The 20453-nt window shown below is 38.0% G+C and overlaps 1 protein-coding gene and 1 long non-coding RNA gene across 2 annotated transcripts in view; one reads left to right on the top strand and one right to left on the bottom strand.

The window, feature by feature from the left end:
• The window catches only part of LOC145675970 (uncharacterized), a 73347-nt gene extending 59339 nt beyond the window's left edge, over positions 1 to 14008 (bottom strand). Inside the window, exon 1 of the long non-coding RNA XR_014129254.1 lies at positions 13860 to 14008. This is a non-coding gene — a long non-coding RNA (uncharacterized LOC145675970). The remainder of the gene's footprint in view (positions 1 to 13859) is intronic.
• The window catches only part of LOC145675969 (uncharacterized), a 617917-nt gene continuing 599222 nt past the window's right edge, over positions 1759 to 20453 (top strand). Inside the window, exon 1 of the mRNA XM_081746793.1 lies at positions 1759 to 2341. Coding sequence (XP_081602919.1) covers positions 2304 to 2341 — 38 coding nt within the window. The 5' untranslated portion in view covers positions 1759 to 2303. The remainder of the gene's footprint in view (positions 2342 to 20453) is intronic.

The raw sequence follows: 20453 nt of genomic DNA, 5'->3' as shown, positions 1-20453 counted from the left end.
AAGAATTAATTAATAATACTTGAACTAAAATTAATTTACAACTTGAGACCAATTGGCTTTTCCAGGGATCCATGAGTTATTGGGACACGAAACGGATATCATCTGGATATTTACGGAATGTGTAAATCACCTATGTAGTGGTACCGGGGTTCATATTTACGTTGATTGGATGCCCACTAAACGAACAGGGTGCTTTCTGTAAGTGAAGACTGGTTATATATATATATATTCTCCCACACAGTAGGTACGTAGTCAGACCAGCAGCGAAGTGTAGCCTTTTTTTAAAATAAAGAATTATTTCGCAGCATTTCATGCTCAAAATTTTTCCGTTTTAACTCCCACTAATACATAACAACGGTGATATTTGCATAACAATTCCATTCGGAATATGTGCAAATGCTGCTTTGATATAATGTGTTGAGAATAAATAAATAAATAAAGACAAAGAATTTTAACAAGAAGCAATGTCACAATGTACAGCTTATGAAGAAGTTGGGTTACACTTATTGAGTGGAAAGCCATTTAGTTTCATTTTAACATTGGATTCTACGGATAAACTTGTATTTTGTATCCTGAACATTATACTAACCCGCAAATCTAAATAGCATTGAGGGTAGTCTACCAAACAAGGATAACACCCATAATTACTTCTCATAGGAATATATAGAGAATCTGATTTTTGATCGTCCATATCTTGGGATCAAGCAGGTGGATCGCCTTCGTCACCGAACTTCGTTTCTAACTTTAGATCCACTACATCCTGGCCAAGATTGATGCTGATCCAACAAGTAGATTTGAAGTTTTTATCTCTCACATGAAGATATGGACCGACAGACTAAATCGAACTTCATTAATTAGTGCTATTTTGGGTTGTCTATGAGACGGAAGTTAAAGCTGTCTCGTCTCTAATAAAAAGTATTGTGAAAGTTAGTCTCGTCTCGAAAAAGTATATATATATTTCTATTGGAATAGCTCTGTCTCCACCCATATGTATTAAGGTTACTATGAGTCAAGAGTTGAGGCTGTCTCGTCTTTAAGAGATGTTGTGAAGGTGATGTCTTGTCTCGGAAAGTGTAGTATCTGTTTCTATTGGAAAAGGTCTATCTCTTCTCGATTCGCGTCACGAAAATTTCCAGTAACGAAAGTCTGCGAAAAATTTATGCTTCGGCTCGAAGCCTCCCCGTTCCGCAGAGAATGGTCTAGGCATATACATATACTACTATTCTAGTAGACATATTGGTAGGTACGAGCTAGTACGGGTTCAATTATTGGTTTTGCAAAGAATGGGGCGAAGTCTATTAGCAGTATAGTTCCTACAGGACTAAGAACGCCCTTCTCTCAATATCCAGACGAGTCCCAAACAATGATAATTTCTGGGGTAGCCCGGGAAGTAATTTCCCCATACAACTATAGAATCTCCTGGGGGGTAATATCTCCGATCGTGATCAACATGTTTTACCAGTATTTTCACCCTCCAAGTATTGAAAATCACTCCCATGGGAGCGAATTTTCTGCAACCGCCACTGATCCACGATCAACGTTGAAAAATTATTGACTAATATTCTCAAAGTAGGGTGCCAGTAAACAATAGGCGAAGGCTAGAAGAAGCTCAAACTCAACCTGATCCATTAGAATATAAGATTGTGTTAACAACATGCTTTGCAAGTTGTAAGTTCGCAAAAATACTTTCTTTCTACTTTTACCTAATTGAATATTTACCTGTGGTGCACTGGCAACCTTGCACTCAAGCAGCCATGTTGGGAAATTAGGAAAGGTTTGTTGGCTGAAGCACGACTTTCTTGCGGTGTCTGCTGTAAAGTGTTGTCGTTTCGAGTAGGTGACTCATATGTATCAATGGACCTTCAACGAACAAAAATGATACAGTGAAACGAAGCCAAACGAAATATAATAAATGTTTTTCTGCGGTTCGGCATGCAGCCGAGCGAGCCTCTCAAATGTTTTTCTCTCTCCGACAACGAAAATGATTAATATCCTTCGCTGAACAAAGAAATAGTGCAACAAATAACGAAAAAATGCATTTGCGTGAGTGAAAACGTATTCTGGAATAACCGCGTCGTGGAGTGTCGTGTTGTCTTCTTTGCATATATGTTTGTGTTTATAATTGTCTGTAACAAGGAAATTTTCAATAAGCGGGTCTGGAATCGACACCAGACACTGGTAGTGACAGATCGTGCCGGCAACACGGGGCAAACAGCTGGTTCAACCCGGAAGAAGTTTCGGGGTTGGTCTTCTGGGTAGAAACACTCAAGAAAGTTGTGTTAATTACCTATTTGGCCGCATACATGTTGGGAGTATTCAAGAAACGCTGGAAGCCCAAAAGGTAGGCAATTTCATTTGTTTTGTTAATGTGATCAGTGGCGTACACAGAGGAGGTTCCGGGTTTTAACTCCCCTCTGTCATCAAGATACTAAGAAAAGTTGTGTATTTATTACATATGTTAATAATATATATATAAACAAAAATCCTGAAAAAATGTGAACCTTGGAAACATGACCCTTGATATTGTGTGTACGCCGCTGACTGATTGCTATGTAATAACTTTATTTATTTAACTTGTAAGTTTTAAGGTCATAAATAGAATGACAAGAACAGTTGCATAATTACATAAAAATGTTTTTGCATTTTTTTTATTTTTTTTATTTTTTTTTTTTTTGTATACAAACAAATGATGCTCAACCTCGATCCTGTGCACAGTCCATGAGTTACTCCCCCTTCCTAACTGTCCTGATATATCACCTTAAAATTAGTCATTTAAAAAAAAATCGTATGAAATGGGACATTGTATTTATAAAATAATAACTCTATTTGGGTTTGTATCCGAGGAGAGTATATACCGGTATATCGCCGCTTTATCCAGTGTAAAACAGGATTAAAGTCCATTTTATCCAGTGTAAAACAGGATTAAAGTCCATTTTATCCAGTGTATACCTGAGGGTCAAGGGGGGGGGAGCTATAGACCCTATAGCCTTCCTTGGATCCGCCCTTGTATATATATATAAATAGTATTCAGGGGCGCCGACGATCTCAGGGGCCCGAGTCTCCCTCCCCCAAATTTGCTTGACTTCTCTGTATTAGTGTGAACATTTTCACTGATTTCTTGTCGATGAACAGTGGCGTATCTAAAAGATAAAAAATGGTGCCTAGACCCCCGGCACTGGGTTAGATTCGCTACTGATTATGAAACATGCATACGAAACGTCCCCTCCCACAAAGTTATACAGAAATCGGTTCTACTGATAGTAATTATATTCGAACAGGGTTAAATATTGTTTCGCTGTCTAAGAAAGAAAAACAATATACTTGAATTGGTGAGATCAAGGACAGTACTAGTCCAAAATAAACCCTTATACTTAACATAAAAAATAAATGTTGAATACATAGAATAACGTACAATTTTTAAGTTACTACGTAATTTAAAAAATGAATTTCATGTTTAGTAGAGCATAATGTAATTTTCGTAATGAAATATTAATGAAGTGCGATTTTTTTGTTTTGTTTTGTTTTGTTCTTCCATTTATCTATTCAATTAAATGTGTTGTAAAGAGATGGTAGTTAACATTGACGCTTCGTAGATGGAAGGTTCCAGATTCAGTTCCAAGGTCGACAAACCTGGCTGTGTTTTTCTGTGCCATCGGACGAATATTGTTATGCTGTATTGCTATGACCGACCTCTTTCAGATTTTTGTTGGGGCCCACGGTGGCTTAGTGGCACAACGCTTACCTCTGGTACGTGGGGTCCCTGGTTCGATCTGCGGTGAAGTAAGTTTGTCGTGGACAAAATCGTGTCTGTGGGTTTTCTCGAAGTACTCCCGTTTCCTTCCACTTTCTCATTCCACCATTTTTTACATCTTCATTCACTTGCTTTAATAATAGTTTATCTCAGCCTGAAGAGCATAACGTCGTAGGTACGTTAAACTGAACTATTTCATTCGTTCTTTTTTTTTTTCAAATTTGTGTTTGTTTTGGAATAAATCTGAACTATTAAAATAAATATCAAAATATTCACTATTAATAATTATCTGAAACTATTAAAATAAATAAAATAACATGACATATTGTTGGGATAGTGAACGGATCAGAATTTTATCTGCTAAGTTGCTGTCCAGATAATAAAAATATTCTTTTATAGTTTAAGACAGTAGTTCCCAACCGATATGTCAGTTAGTCCCATAGGGTGTGTCGCGCCTCGCGAAATTTTAAAGTTTAGAAATCTTAAAGCGTTTAGTAGAGCTGATTAGTTAAAATCAACTTTCAGACGTATTGCACCAGTTAACACCTCCAGTGGCTGCAGCAGTCATCAGTAGTACACACAGTGGCCTCGCGTAGCATAGTCACCAACGTTCTCGCCTTTGGTGCAAGCGAACCTGGGTTCGATTCCCGGTGGGGACACTGGGTCGAAAGTAAAACAGCTTATTGAGGCCAATCATTTACAGCTCTTATCCGTAATTATAATCTGTAGATCATGCAATTACTAAAGAGTTAAAAAATACTGCTGTGTTCTAATTTACTCGTTGCAGTGCTGTATATTGTATATCACAAATACAATTAGATGCAATTTTGATGCATTTTTGTACATCTTTTTTATGCATCGATTTGTACAGTTATATGAGTAAGTGGAAATCAGCATGCATAATTTTCGAGAGATATGGTATTTTTTCTGGTAAACTTATCAATTAACCCTTAACTACTCTAGTGAAAATAAGTTACACTCCGGTAGGGTCTGACAGAACTCCAATTATTTCTTTAGTATCACTCTAAGAAATAGTGAAATATATTTAGCGTTCTGAGAATAGTACCATCTTCTCTCTTAAGCTTCTGCTAAAACCGGAAGTGGTAGAAATCAACCGTTTCCGGTTTCTACGATTTTATTGGTATAGAGTAAATACGTAATAGAAAAGATGCTGTTTCCAGCAATCAATTATATCTAAGCATTCTATGAATGTATTCCATTTAGGGTTGCCACACTCGAGACTCGCGATGATGCCAAACACGGGTCTGAATTATGCTAGATTTTTGTAAATTATGCCAGAGTTTCAAATTATCTTTCCTAACTAATTTTAAAGACACGCCCCTACTTATCTTCATTATTTTAATGAAGTGTATTAACTGTATTCATGTACAAATTTAATATGACGCTGTTAGGAATGATGATAAATGACACGTTATAGGGGAGGATGGTCGAATTTATATTTTATGAATGGATAACATTTTAAGAAATATATATACAACATGCCGCTTCCGACACAGCCCTGAAGCATTTCTTTTAGTGTATTACTAGTTGTCCCCTGACGCTCAAATCCCTCCCCTCTCAAGTTGTAAATTGGAAGGAACAGAAACATCCCAGATAATCACACATTCAGGTGTCAGTTGGCAGTAATTGGTAAGTGAATATGTTTTGCAGTCACGTTTGCTATTTTTGAACATTTGCGTTTGCTCTGAATTCAACAAAAAATTAGAACCGCAGAAATACTTACTGATTTCATTGCTCCAACCATTGCTTCAACTAAAAAGAATAATTCCCGACGCTCTTTAAACCGTCTAAATTTTCGTTCTTTTTCTTTTTAACAAAGGGTAAAATGAAATTATGCTAGATTTGGCCAGGATGCTAAAGTCAAGATGCTAAATGCTTGTGGATTATGCTAGATCTAGCACCAAGATGCTACATATGGCTTCACTGATTCCATTTGCACTCTAATCTTCTCTCTACTAAAACGGAAGTAGTTGAACCACTTCCAGCTTTAATTGAGACCGACCTTATCATCAAACTTCTTCACGTAATGTACACGTAACAGTGCTGCTTGTTTATCAAGTTTGAAGGCAGGATTCAAACTCAAATAAGCTTTCCCTCTAATGTAATGGCTAGCACGCGCATCCTTAGTACAAGACAATATAGGATTCGATACTCGATGGTAGAAGAAATTTGAACGCATTACGGAGGTTCGTATTCCACATTAACTACACGTAGATCCAGGTCTTATATAACCTCAGTGGTGAAAAGGAAGGCTATTCTTCAATGAACAACAGCAATAAAGTCGAAGTATTTATCTAATTTTACAAGCAAGATCCATGTAATGATGCGTATGACAAGTTAAACGGTCGAATATTATGGCCAACCGAATATTAGCCAAGGGACAGGACAGCCGAATCGAGTTTCAGTACTGTGAGCAATTCAACAAAGTTTAGTACCACATTATTCACATTCACACAATCATACAGGCACATGGCTAAGACTCACGATCAATGCACTAAATTATATGGCGATAATATTATAATATCCTGCATAGTTGTGTTTACAAACACCAACCGTGTGCATTTTACTATGGATTACTCCACTAATCACATGACGACGAGAGAACAATAGCGCCATCATCTCACCTGGAGCGCCTTTATAACCGAGAGGATTTCAAGGAAAAATTATCAGTCTGCGACGGGTCACCCCTCCTTCAGCTTACTCTGGAGCTCTAGGAGATACCTAACCCAAAATCTTTGGTTTTCTTCGGAACTCTAGGTTCCCCTTATTTCCGCTTAGCCTGCTTCGGAGCTTTACGGAGCTTTGTCGGGATCCTAAACCTTAGTCACCTAGCTTGCTTCGGAGCTCTGTGACTCTTAACCCACTCACTGCTTGCTTCAGAGTATTGGGGATTCCTAATCCACTCCACCTAGCTTGCTTTGGAGCATTGGGGATTTCTAATCCACTCCATCTAGCTTGCTTTGGAGCATTGGGGATTTCTAATCCACTCCACCTAGCTTGCTTTGGAGCATCGGGGATTTCTAATCCACTCCATCTAGCTTGCTTTGCAGCATTGGGGATTTCTAATCCACTCCACCTAGCTTGCTTTGGAGCATTGGGAATACTAATCCACTTTACCTAGATTGCTTCGGAGTTCTGTAATGGTGCTTCTCGGGCCTAGAGTCACTTCTCTCTACCTTATGTTAGAGGATTTATATTATTGTAGTATTTTTGTAAAATATTGTTTATAGTGGAGTTTGTAATAAAAACCGGTAATGAAAAAAAAAAAACTATTCCGGACTGTAATTTGCTTTAAGCTCTACCAACACCTGTACAAGCTGAACTTTACAATACGTTAATATTTAACAAGCTAGGAAGCTAATGAATTAATATTAATTTTTATTGCTATAAGCTGTATACAACAAATGGGAGGAATATAGTAAGAAACGAAAATATTTAAAACGGGTAAGAGAGAAGAGGATGCTTTTAGCCAGCATCCATTGTGGGAAGACCAATTGGATTGCACACATCTTGCGGAGAAATTGCCTTCTTCATACCGCCAGAGAAGGAAAGATGGAAGGAAAGCGAGGAATAGGAAGAAGAAGAACACAACTAATTGATGATTTGGTTTGGAAAATAGAAGGAAATATTGGTAGTTAAAATTAGAAGCTGAAGAGTGAGAAACGTGGAAGAAACGTTTTTAGATTCGGAACTAAAACAACAAACAAACAAACGAGACTCATTGTTCCCACGACCTACCAACAGGCAAAATGCAACTACTAAATAATAATAATAATAATAATAATAATAATAATAATAATAATAATAATAATAATAATAATAATAATAATAATAATAATATGCTGTATACAGCAATTATTACTTTTTTATGTTTTCTTTCTTTAGCTTGCTACAATAAAATGTTAATTAGTCCCTCAAAAGTCACTTCTGAATAATAGTAAATAAATTGGAAAGCACTGAAAACATCGTGTACCAAAGCAGGAATTCTGCACATAAACGTTGATCGTGTTAAGCTTTCGACTAGTCAAGATGGTGATATTAGTTAGATAGATGATGATATTAGCACATCGATTTCGTGTTGACGCATCTTTTCTCAAAGATTTGTGTCTTAATTTTGCAAAAAAGAAAAGTTTAGAAGCTTTAAAATATCTTCTTTGTCACTCGTAAAACGAATTAAAGATTGGTGTCTTATCCGCTATTTACGTCATATTTCTGTCAGAGTAGCAAGTAGTTATTTTCATTACTTATCCAAGTATACATTTATATTTACATTACAATAGGAATCTCAGATTTGAATTAAGTAATCATTGTTTCCTAAGTAGCCATTGGTAGTTGTTAGGTGGTTCTAAATCACAACCTTGGGAGACACCATCATTTTTTTCCTCTTTATAGTTCCTGAACATTTTAATAACTCAATTCTGAATATATATCAAACGAACATACAATGTTAATGTGTTTTATGATCATGTTTTGTGAAAAGAAAAAGAAAAAATAAAGGAAACTATGGTTGCACCTAGTGGGAAGCCGAAGAAGAAATGTGGCAACAGTGGGCCATCTCAGGTGGAAGACAAAACAGCGTGGACAATAATAAGAAAAATAAAAAGAACAAAAAAACGGAGAAATGTGGCCAAGAAATCAAAGTGGATTTTTTTTTTCTTGACTGCTAGAACGAGCAGTGCCTACTGATATATGTCTTAAGGTGCGGTCAAACCGGAGGTGTAGAAACAGAAGATGAATGGATAGATTAAAAAAAAAGAAAGATTGAAAGGGCGTAGGGATAAGAAATAGGGGGATCGGGAGAAGGATAGATGAAACAGCTACCAAATCAATTTCCTTACGGCCTGCGCTTGATGCCTCTGTGAGGGAGGAGCACCAAAACCATTCTGTTGAATGTAATTAAACAAAATGTAGGGTGCAGCTGCTATAATTTATCCGAAGGAAAGTCATAAATTAAATTTCTCATCCACCCTTCTCGATACTGAACATGAGAAGGAGAGAAATGACCTTCCATATAACATGGACTCCCCACGGATTCTTACATGTTGGATGTCCAGCGGTGGAGGATAAACTCTTTTTAATAGCCTAGGGAAGTACGCTTTCAAAATTTCTACAATTACACTATAGCAAATTGCTAGGTTTTGTTGTTATAGATGTATTTATTTTCTTTTTCTTGTCTCATCTGACACTATTCGCAGGGTTCGTGCTGTAAACTAAGAAGTGTTCATCCATTGTGCCAGTGTTTCTCAAACTTCTTGCAAGTGGAGACCAAATTATTACAGTGATTGCAATGACTCGTGAAGCCTCAATGTTTTGCTTCATCACCTCCGATAAATCGGAAGATTTCGGTACGATTCGTAGAGCTGCCTTCCGTACGCACAGTTGAGGAAACGTCAAACAGCGTAAGTTCATCAATAAAGCTGCCTTCAATAAAACTTTGAACTTATAATGAATAAGACATCAAAAATAACAATATTAGTAAAATTGTGTCGAGAGAGAGAGAGAGAGAGAGAGAGAGAGAGAGAGATCGACGATAGCAACACACTCTCACATTCTATTGGATGCTGAAATCGGTAGGTTCAGGTAAAGCTTCAGAACTCCTTGCGATCACTATAGTCAAAATGTTCTACGGACAAAAACGCCTGCAGGATTTTTTAAAGGGGAGAAGCTAAAAACCAACATACAAGCAAAGCCGGAAATACACTCAATTCGTCACTTCTTAATACACTTAATGATTTATATTAAAACAATTAGCGAAGGACATTGCGCAACTGAACTATAGTAAATTATTAAATAGTGTAGTGCAGCAATGGCCAAACTTTTTAGTGCAGTTACCTACTTCAGGCTGTGAAAATCTTTCGTGACCTACCATGCTTGTCTTTCTTTGTCACAACAATACAAACGCTGCACAACAAATATATACGTCTATCCTTTGACAAAACAAAACAGAAATATAATCACCAATTAAAACGGACAAGTATATGTTTTGAGCATTCTGTACAATAATGCGTAAATGTTCAAAAATAACCACATTTTCTACTACAATACCTCCTTACGACAACACATCGTAAAACAGAACGGCATACTGATTATAATGGTATAGCATCACATACTTGCTCAATGTTACCTCTGAAACCTTCCAATGTTTGTGTTTCTTCCACCGTACATTGTGTTCTTTAGAGTTGCCCAAAGAAAGAATCATGGGGCAGGCACGTAGCCAGGATTTCGCAATAGGGGGGGTCCGTGACGAATTACTGTGGTTATCATAACAAGGGCTCGCTCATTATAAACTTTTACTGGCAACATATATTCGTTCATTAGCCAGGATTTCGTAATGGGGGGGGAGGCGACACATGAAATACTGTGGTTACACACCAAAAGATCAATCAATTTACACTATTTTAGTGGCAACCTAAACATATTGGTTTGTTAGGACAGTAAAATGAGGATATATTAGTAATTATTTTAATAAAAAAAACTATGAAGAAATTTTAAATAAAAGAATATAAAAAATATTGAAAAAGATATAGTCTTCGGAGGTCATTGAACTCGGTTCTACTTGTATTCTTCCTTCTTCTTTTTCTTATTTTCGTTTAATGCTGTCAAGGATAGCAACGAGCTCTCTTTCGGGAGTAAAGACATCCTATAAAATGGATTAGTGTTGCCGCGAAATTCAAAATGGCTCATATTATTGGTGATGGTGGGCATTTCTTAAGTTCTACCTGAGAGTCTATCTTATCGAACCAGTTTATCGATCGTCATTTGTAGTCCAAAGGATTAGCATGGAGATAGATGGAATTCCTAATGTTTCGTTACAATAATATCCTTTTTCAACTTGACCCTCTGCCCGTTTCCTCCACACAAAGCTCCTCATAAGAAAGAGTAACCAAACATTTGGTGTAGCTTTATAGTTTTGACGCTGTTTCATCTTTTTCTCGTTTCTTTTTGTTTCATCCTTTCTTAATATTTTCATTTCTGGATCCGAAGGGGGGGGTCCGGACCCCCCGGACCCACCCCTTGGCTACGTGCCTGCATGGGGGGAGGGATTAAACCCGAAAGTGTACTTGACCACTCCGCAGCATTACCCTTTCGTCCTGTTCATCTCTGAATAGAGTGAGAGATCGTGAAAATCTCTCACATCTGGACGAAAATGCGGTAGCGCCCCATCGTGTTGAAGATAATACCTATCTTAATGTCAGAAAACTACCTACAGTATATTCTTAAAGTACACAACACCTGAAAAATTGTGTACTTATCTGCTTTAATTAATCAGATGGGTGTTGTCTAAGAGAAGAGATGAGATATCGTATCATAAATTTGTGTATAACTTTTCCCTAGTCTCGTGTCGATTCTCGAAAAGATTGTCTCGTCTCAATGCGTAAATTTATGCCATGATTTTTTTCTTAATTTCAACTAAAAGTTAGCAGAATAATTCCTTGTCACGAGAGGTCAACGACGGATCTAATACAATAACATTTAAATCATATTTATTATTAGAGAATGAAATGAGTTGGTATATCTTTAAACGCTGATAAATGTTATTGTTTGTGTTCGTACAATCACTTTATCCATTTATAGGTTTTATACCATGAGTCGTGTAACACGAAAACATTGAGATCTAAGAGCGGAGGCACACTGGGACGACACCGACAGATGTGTCTGGCTCGTGCCTGGGAACAAACGATAACGACGAACTCTGTAGTGCACTCTGTGCCCCATACAGCAGTGTAACTTCTTCCCATTGTTTTTTTTCAATGTCCTGATCATGTAATCGTCCGATGATATGTCGCACAGAGAGGGCCGATCTTTAACCAGATATATAAGTTTTTCAACATCAAATTCAAACGCCGGCATTTTCACTTTCTTCGAATGAAGCACCAAACAACCAAACCTTCCACTGCGCACTGCGTGTAGCTGACTGTGTCTGGTCAGTGTTGCCAACCAATTTTTCGAAAAATCAGGAAAATTCTTATACAAAATCCAGGAAAAATCCAGGAGATACAACTTAAAATCTAAAGATGTTAATTAGGATGATTATTTTTTTACAAGGCAAACAGTCCACCCATCAATGATTATACTTACCAATAAAAGGTTAATCATCTTTATCTGCGTACATGTTAACACTGACTCTGCTGGTCAAAGAGCGATTCACAGGGGATCCTAGCATGATTTGTTAGAAGTGAGGCTTCTTGTGTGCAGCAATCCTTGCAAAGTTTGGGTATCAAGTCTGTTAGTTTCGCCTTCATCAAATTTACTATTAAAAACACTTTTTTCTACAGTGACTCTTGAGGAAGGCAGAGCAAACACAACAAATGTGGATAAATTCGGAAATATTAAGTGGTTAGGCTATCTACTTTTTTTTTTTTTTTTTTTTACTAACAAGCATCAGAGGCGTCATTTAGGGAGGACGGGGAGGGACAATTGCCCTCCCTCAGTTGGAGATTTATTTTGATTTTATCAATAGAGTAGTAGTGAATCAATGAAATGTGCGAAATTTTACTTATAACAAAGGGTCTTATCCCCTAAGCAAAATCGGAAATGATGCTTCTGACAAGCATCCAAAAATCTTGAACAGAAACATCATTTTCAGTTTACAAATCTGTGTTTCGCAATAACCGCCATTCTGTGTCTACTTGTTGTAATTTACTCTATTCTATATCATTAGGAAAGTAAGCTACGAGAGGAGCGATTTCTTTATCTCATTTGATGGGCTAATCATCTCTAAATGTTTCATGACAGAATCATGAAGCGTATCTCTCTCTCGAGTTGAGTTGAGTTGAGTTTAACGTCCCGTTCAACAGCGAGGCTATATTACACGTAGACCTACTGATTAACGTGGAGTCCGAACTACATAAGGTCCCACCGGGAATTGAACCCGGTCCTTCTACGCCTAAATCGTGTACGCTAACCGCTTAGCAGCAGAGGATCTCATATCTCTCTCGAATGTGATGTACTGCTTCAATATATAATTCAAGAGACCTGAGTTTAAAATCTTGCAGTCCATAATTTGGGAGATTTCTTGATGCCATGGATAGGGAAACTTTTGCTGCAAAGTACATTTCATCTGTAGATAAGAACTCCTTTTGGTTTTTGAAGACTACATTTCTAAGAGCTTTCGGATGATACGCAAAACCAGGAGTTTTTAACATTTTTTAAAGAAAAATCAGTAGACCAGGAGATAACTTTAAAAAACAGGAAATCTCCTGGAATATCAGGAGACCTGGCAACACTGTGTCTGGTGTCGTGCTGTTGGTAGTGTGCGTTGTCCCATTTGCGAACATGTTACAACTAGTCGCTCCGCAGTCTGGTCTGGCGTTCTGTCGGGTGCGGCTAGACCGAGCCCCGCAAACTACTCTGGCATTTGTCACAGTCGCTGTAGTGTACGTTGCTCCAATTGAATGCAATGTTCTAAAAGGTCGTTCCGACTGTCGTTGTCGGTGTCATCTCAAATAAAATCTTTGAGGTTTACGTCCCACGGTTATGCCGGCGAGGCTAAAAGAGACGGTGATGATGAGAAATGAGTGAAATGATGGAATGAAAAAAGTGGGAGGAAACGGGGGAACTCCGAGAAAACCCACGGTGTTTGTCCACCACAAAATTAACTTGGATTGAGCGGGGATCGAACCGGGATACGACACACCAGATGTGAACGCTCCACCACTGAGCCACCGCGGCCCCTCGGTGTCGTTCCAGTGTGCCTTCTCATAAGTCTTGAATGAACTAGTATTATCCATAAGATTCGAGAAATATATCGTCTCGTCTCGTCTCGAATCTGAAAACGTATTTCTTATCCTGGAGTCTCGTCTCGTTTTCGAGACGAGATGAGAAATTTCTTGTCTCGTGGGTAACATTAAATGAAATATTCTATTTTTTTTAATACATATTAGTTTAAGATACCCTGTCCTGAAGTTAGTATATTTACTATAAGCAATGAAATTTAAAGATGTTATAAGGACCCTTTGCTTCATTCCTACATTTGAACAATTATCAACCTTCTTTTCTCTCAATCTCAAACATTAAGGATAAGTGAGGATAAAGGCATGCAATAGAAGCCCCTACTTCTGTAGAGAAAAACACTACCAAGAATTACCTGTACAATAACAGCGCACTGGAATCCAGTGGGTCTCCAGGTGTTGTCTGTGAATGATACATTAGGGTCACTACACAACATATGACTTGTTGCTGTCAATTTTATGATACATGTTCCAACTCGTAGCCACTCCTTTACCATTTGTGGTGGTGCTTTTAAAAGGCTGTACGCATGTATCGTGCGTGGTGGGGTTTGTTTTTTATTTAGTTTTGTTTGATTTTGTAGGCGTTCTTGTAGTTACGTTAACATCCTGAAAGAAGTTGTACTGTTTCATCGTCTCACTTCAAGTACCAACTTTATATAAAGCTTTTTTGCTTTTTCAGTTTTACGACTAGGACAGAAGGAGCTTTTTCTTCATTTTAATGAGATTGTAACTTTCGTTTGCTACATTGTAAAATATTATTCTCATTTAACAACAGTAACAACAAAAATGCCCCCCCCCCTCCAAAAAAAAGTATCAATGAACACATTCCATCCAGGTAAACAAAAATTACATGCTTAAGAGGCCCCATCACGGCGAAATTAAAATACCGCAAATGTTTCAGTAATTATGTGTTATCTTCAAATAGATAAAAGATAATCGAAATGTGGAACAAGTTCGCCCTAGACAATACTCTTTTACATGAGATACCGTTATCAAGACTCACTTATCTGCTTTCAATTTCCAGCTATTTAGAAAATCGGCATTTATTTTCGCGTTTCTATATGGCTCCAAGCGGAAAGCTACTTGGTGACTCGTGTTTAACGGTACCTCGTGCAAAATAATATTGTCTATTGAGCTCTTGTTCCACATTTCGATTATCTTTCATCTATTTGAAGATATCACATAATTACTGTAAAATTAGCGGTATTTTAATTTCGCTGGGATGAGGCCTCTTAAGGATAAACTATAATGTGTAGTTTTCGAAATTAAGGGATAGTTTGAGAATTAAGATTGAGCATATCACGTACAGGAGAACTGAATAACTAACAGCCTACTAACTAAGACGTGGTCACCGTGCTGCGTCGCCCAATCTCTAACTGAAGTATTCAGGAACTTTATAGACCTAGTGACCGACTCCCCAGTTTGCTTCACGACGCTGGGTGGACGCCGAATTGGGAAGCGCCGGCCGGGAATCGAACTCGGGATCACACGGACAAAAGTCCAATGCTCTAACCACTGTACTGCGGTGTCCACTTCTAATATATACAAGGTGGCCCCAAAATAGGTATATACCCTTGCATTGATCAAGTATAACATTCTAGCTAGTATTTTTATTTGCTACGGCTGTTCCGAACTTAAAATATAAATAAAAAGGCATTAAGAATAAATAATAAAGAAACTAAGTCTATCTGATGGATAACAATAAGAAAAGATAGAAAAAGCAATGAGTTGATCAGTACGGGACTATATACCTACTTTTGGGCCACCCTGTATGTATATAGATACTCGTCTCGTCTCAATGGATATACTTAAGGAATTGCCCATGATGCCATAAGACGAGACGAGACAGAATTGTTGTGATGAGATGCGCAGTAGTGTTGGCCAGAAAGTTTCGGATCTAATATCCGAACCTGAATTCCAGACCCGGATCCGTATCCGAACTTAGATCTAGATTGGTATCAGTATTTGAATATTGGAAAACATCTTTGAGTTTTACGTCCCACGGTTATGTCGGCTAGGCTAAAGGAGGCGGTGATGATGAGTGATGAATGAAATGGTGGAATGAATAAAGTGGGAGGAAACGGGAGAACCCAGAGAAAACGCACGCAAACGGTGTTTGTCCACCACAAAGTCACTTGGCGGGCGCTGGGATCGAATCCGGGACCCCAAGCACCAGAGGTGAACGCTCTACCACTGAGCCACCGCGGCCCCTTTGAATATTGGAATTGGACCCATATTCAAAACTGAGAGCTTGATTCTCTGTGGAGTCGACTAAATCTATTGTATTCTAATCAAATATGACGTGAAAGATTGTTTTCTTCTTTCATTCATAAATTGTTTATTCACAGATGTAATACTTTTATAATGCTTGCCCTCCTAGGAAAAAATCAAAGTTACGGCACTGGTCGACAAATTAACTCTTTCCCTCCGTTTTCCCTTAAAATACGCATGACCGTTTACTCTCACTGGTAGATATGAGATACCTCTCTCTTTTTTCCCTTCTTCGTTAAATATTATTACTTTAGTAGAATTTATTTTATTCTACACGTGAAAGGTTGTAAACTCGTGTGACGTGATTAGTGATTGCGCTTCTGCCGTGTCGTAAAGGCAGGTTGTGGGAGATGAGTCGCGTGGTGTGTTTCGTTCATTGGCCCAATCTGAAGAGCGCAGAGGCAGAGGACGAAACCACTTGACCTGACATGAAGAAGAACCAGCACTGTTTTGTGTCACCACTTTTGCTGTTTATGCATGGATGTAATACGAATGTGTAGGATAGGATAACCATCTTGTTGGTCGTTATCCCTGACCAAACTTAGACACAACATCGTGGCTTGATATCATGTGTACTTTACATATACTGAATGTGTGAGGGCGTATATTCAACAGCGGAGATGAACCAACACGATTCTTAGTTCACAATATTGTGGAAAGTGTGTATAGAATAAGGGTGTGAAATCCTTAGGGAACAAGGGGGGTTTACCCAACTAATAATTTATTGGAAGGGATGAATGAATTGACACTATTATCATAAGGTTGCAATAATTACAGTAGTTCATGCGTAAGAAATATGTACTTCATACGCAATGAATGAGTTAATTACAGATTAGCGCAGCGTTTCCCAACCGGTGTGCCACGGCACACTGGTGTGCCGCGAATGGACCGCTGGTGTGCCGCGAGGAAATCGAAACAAAATTATTAATTCTATAGCAACCAAATTGCAAGCCATAGGATTTTTTTTTTTTTTTTTTTTTTTTGTATTTCACATTACTATGAATTTCTACCATGGAAAAGATTACTGTAATTGTAATATATTATTCTACATCTATTACTGTGTAGCAGACAGTATTTCGGCTCGTACACATTTCCACGGTTAGCTGCTATGTTACGCTTCAATTGAGAGTCATACTAACACCAAGAATGGAAGCACTTGTACGGTACGCGTCAAGTGAACGTTCGTAGAACACTCATTCGCACGTGAATGACAGAACAACACTTTGTTCAACAGCTGTGTTTTGACTTCGACGCATCGCAAGCTGTGTGATTGCAATAATATGCACCGGTTTGGGTTAAAACAGCAAAGTTAAAAGTACAAGACATTTGTTTGTTTGTCCGTTATTTAGTGATCTTCGTTCTTAGTGAAAGGTTGTATACAGTTTTTTTTAATAAAAAAGAAAGCGTATTTTTAAAAATCTGAGTTCTATATTTCATTGCAATTGTTTTCTATTTTAAAATTAGAATAAAAAAATAAGCATAATGAATTAGGATAGGGGAAAACCAGTGATCAAGCTTTCATCTCTGTGAGAAGGAGATTAGTAATCACAGAAAAAAAAAATACCATGGTATTTAATATTTGCAAATAATAATATCCATGAGTCGCCGCGAGAATTCAAGTTACACCCGTAGTGTGCCGCAAGTTGAAAAAGGTTAAGAAACGCTGGATTAGCGGTATACCTAATCTTACATCTATATTTACTATTATAGGCTATAAAACGGTAGAAGTGAGTGACTTATCGTCGCCGAGGCCATATTGCTATAGGCATAAACGTGAAATCTGGACAGAATAGTCCTTTTCTCATCAAAGGAACGGTTCAAGGAAGAATTTTTGGGAAATACGAGGTGTGTTCAAAAAGTATTGTATCTTTGGTTGGCAAAAATACATTTATTGATGCGGAAATCGGAAACATTAATTCCCTTGAAAGTAGACTCCTTGGTAATGCACACACTTCTCCCAATGCGCACGAGACAAGATTTGAGGCTGATTCGTCTCGAAAATGTGCTGTAAAAGTGATGTCTCGACTCGAAAAATGTATGTTTCTCTATTAGAAGAGCTGTGACTCGACTCGAATTTTGTCAGGAAAAATCTGTCTCGACTCGTCTCGTGCGCATCCCTAGCTCTTTCATTGCCGTGAACACTTTTGGAACGCAGTTTTTGGAATGGTGAGCAACTGTGCTGTCGCATTTCGCGGGAGTTGGAATTGAATCCATATTCAAAACTACTTTGTCTTCTCTTGACTCAAATCGGGTCCCTTTGGTGGCATTTCCAGCTTGGGAAATAACCAAAAGTGACGTGGAGCCATATGGAGTGAGTAAGAAGCGTGACGATACACAGGAATGTTGTGTTTAGAGATGAAAGCCTGAATCAGATGCGCAGAATGGACTCGATTGTTATAAACATACCACATTGACTTGACACCAGTCTTCGGTTCCAAGCACTGCTATCGGCTGAAGGAATTCCACTGCCTTTGGCGCAGACGGCTGCAAGGCTCTCTCGCTTAGCAGTAGCTGAACTCTTATTGGCTCAACGCGTAGGTGTGTTGGGGGTGTGAGCTTTAGTTCACATTTTTGCCACGACTCAAGACATTTTGGCAGCACTATAGCGGCTTCGGTACAAATTTCGCGGACATTCTCCTCATGCCTAAATTCTCGTTCAAAACTAATGTACCGATCCGATGCTTGCCGCAGATATCGGTACATATATCGATATCGATATCGTTAGCAGTTTCTCGGACTGTAATACGACGGTCCTACAAGACCACAGTCCACATTTGCTGAATGACATTGTCATTCCGGCTTGCTGAGGGCCTACCTGAATATGGTTCATTGTCCACTGATGTGCGGCCATCTTTTATCGGTTGTGCTGCTCCTTTATGCGTGAGATGCTCATGTCAGCGCCCCGAAAGCCTGTTGAACCTTATGAATGGTTTCCGCTTGACTATCACCAGCTTTTGACAAAATTTGATGCAATATTCCTGCTCAAGTTTTTCTGTCATTTTACAAAAAACTGAAACGCGACGACCGTTCACTGCACGTCTTTATTCGTTGATCGACTGCCAGTGGATGACACTCTCTGCGGGCGGGAAAAAAAAATCACGACAGAACATGAATGCCTCCTTTTGCATCTACACGGAAGAAAGTCTCCCGTGCTTCATTGGTTTACGCGAGAAAAAATAAGGTTCGATACTTTTTGAACACACCTCGCAGCTATTCTAAGGCAGGCTTGTTTGTTTGTTTGTGTTTTGTCAACAATAGAGTATCTCACAAATCCCTGAACTTAGAAAATTAAAACTCGGAATAGAGAGCTTCGAAATATGTGTTGAAGGAAGATGGACAGAGAGAGTAACAAACGAAGAGGTTTTAAAACAGATAGGAGAGAAGATGACACTTTTAGCCAGTATCCTTCGTAGGAAGACCAATTGGATTCGACACATTTTGTGGGGATTATTGTCCTTTTCATAGTGCCATAGAAGGAAGGATGGAAGGAAAGCGAGGAATAGGAAGAAGAACACAACTGACCAATGATTTGAAGAACAGAAGAAAATATTGGGAGTTAAAAGAGGAAGCTGAAAATTGAGAAACGTGCAAGAAATATTTTCAGGCCCAAATCTTAAAAAAAAAAAAAAAAAAAAAAAAAAAAAAAAAAAAAAAAAAAAGAGCCATTAGTCTCAGGATCTGCCAAAAGGCAAATAATAATAATAATAATAATAATAATAATAATAATAATAATAATAATAATAATAATTCGTTTAAGTTTGATAATGTGAAATTCATTGTATGAAAAGTCTTAACTAGAAATGATAGAATACCTATTACAGAGTTTTCGAAATTCCCCTTTTAAGGTGGAATTTATTTTTATTTATTTACTTATTTATCTATTTTTTTTCTCGACATTCAAATTGATATGGCCTTATCATCACTGAAATTGACCGAAGTAAAGCTTTTCACGCTGTTTTTTTTTTCATTTATTCGTTTGGAAGCATCAAAGAATATGTTTCATGGGCACTTTGCAGTTACGCATTCGATGCCTGGGGGCAGTGACGTCACAAACATGGACAAAGGAAAAAAGAAAAGGGTAAATTTTAGAGCATTTTTTTTAAAAATCCTGACATCGCTATTAATCCTAGAATCATGACCCGTACCTCGTTGTGTTTGTAATGAAGGAATGTTTCCAACTGTACCACTCAAATGTTCCTATTATGTACCAGAAGCAGGAATATCCCTCCCAAAGTGGAAAAAAGAGGATTTTTTAGGATTTTTTTCCCTTTTTCGGGAATTCCTCCCCTCAGGTACATGTAGGGACATGTGAGTGGTACCGTTTAAAACCTAGCATCATTCCGAACAAAACGAGGTACGAACCATGATCGTAGGATAAATAGAGATTTTTCAGAAAAATTCTGAATTTTTCCCCTATTACACATTTTTAGTCAATGTGTTTAGTAAAGTAGCTACAATGTCATCCCTATTTGTTGTAGAATCATGATTCGTACCTCATTTTGTCCGTAATGATGCAACGTTTCCAACGGTACTACCACCGTTGCGCTGTCTTGTACCTGAGGAGATAAACTTCCGAAAAAGGGAATTTTTGAAAATTTGAATTTCCCGCTACTTCTTTGGGCGGGAATTCCTCCCCTCAGGTACATTATAGGAACATACAAGTGATACGATTGGAAACA

This window comes from Thermobia domestica, chromosome 18 (assembly GCF_964235325.1).
Source record: "Thermobia domestica chromosome 18, izTheDome1.hap1.1, whole genome shotgun sequence".
Lineage (NCBI taxonomy): Eukaryota > Metazoa > Arthropoda > Insecta > Zygentoma > Lepismatidae > Thermobia > Thermobia domestica.
The sequence above is the reverse complement of the archived record's forward strand: the minus strand, read 5'-3'. Positions and strand labels throughout refer to the sequence as shown.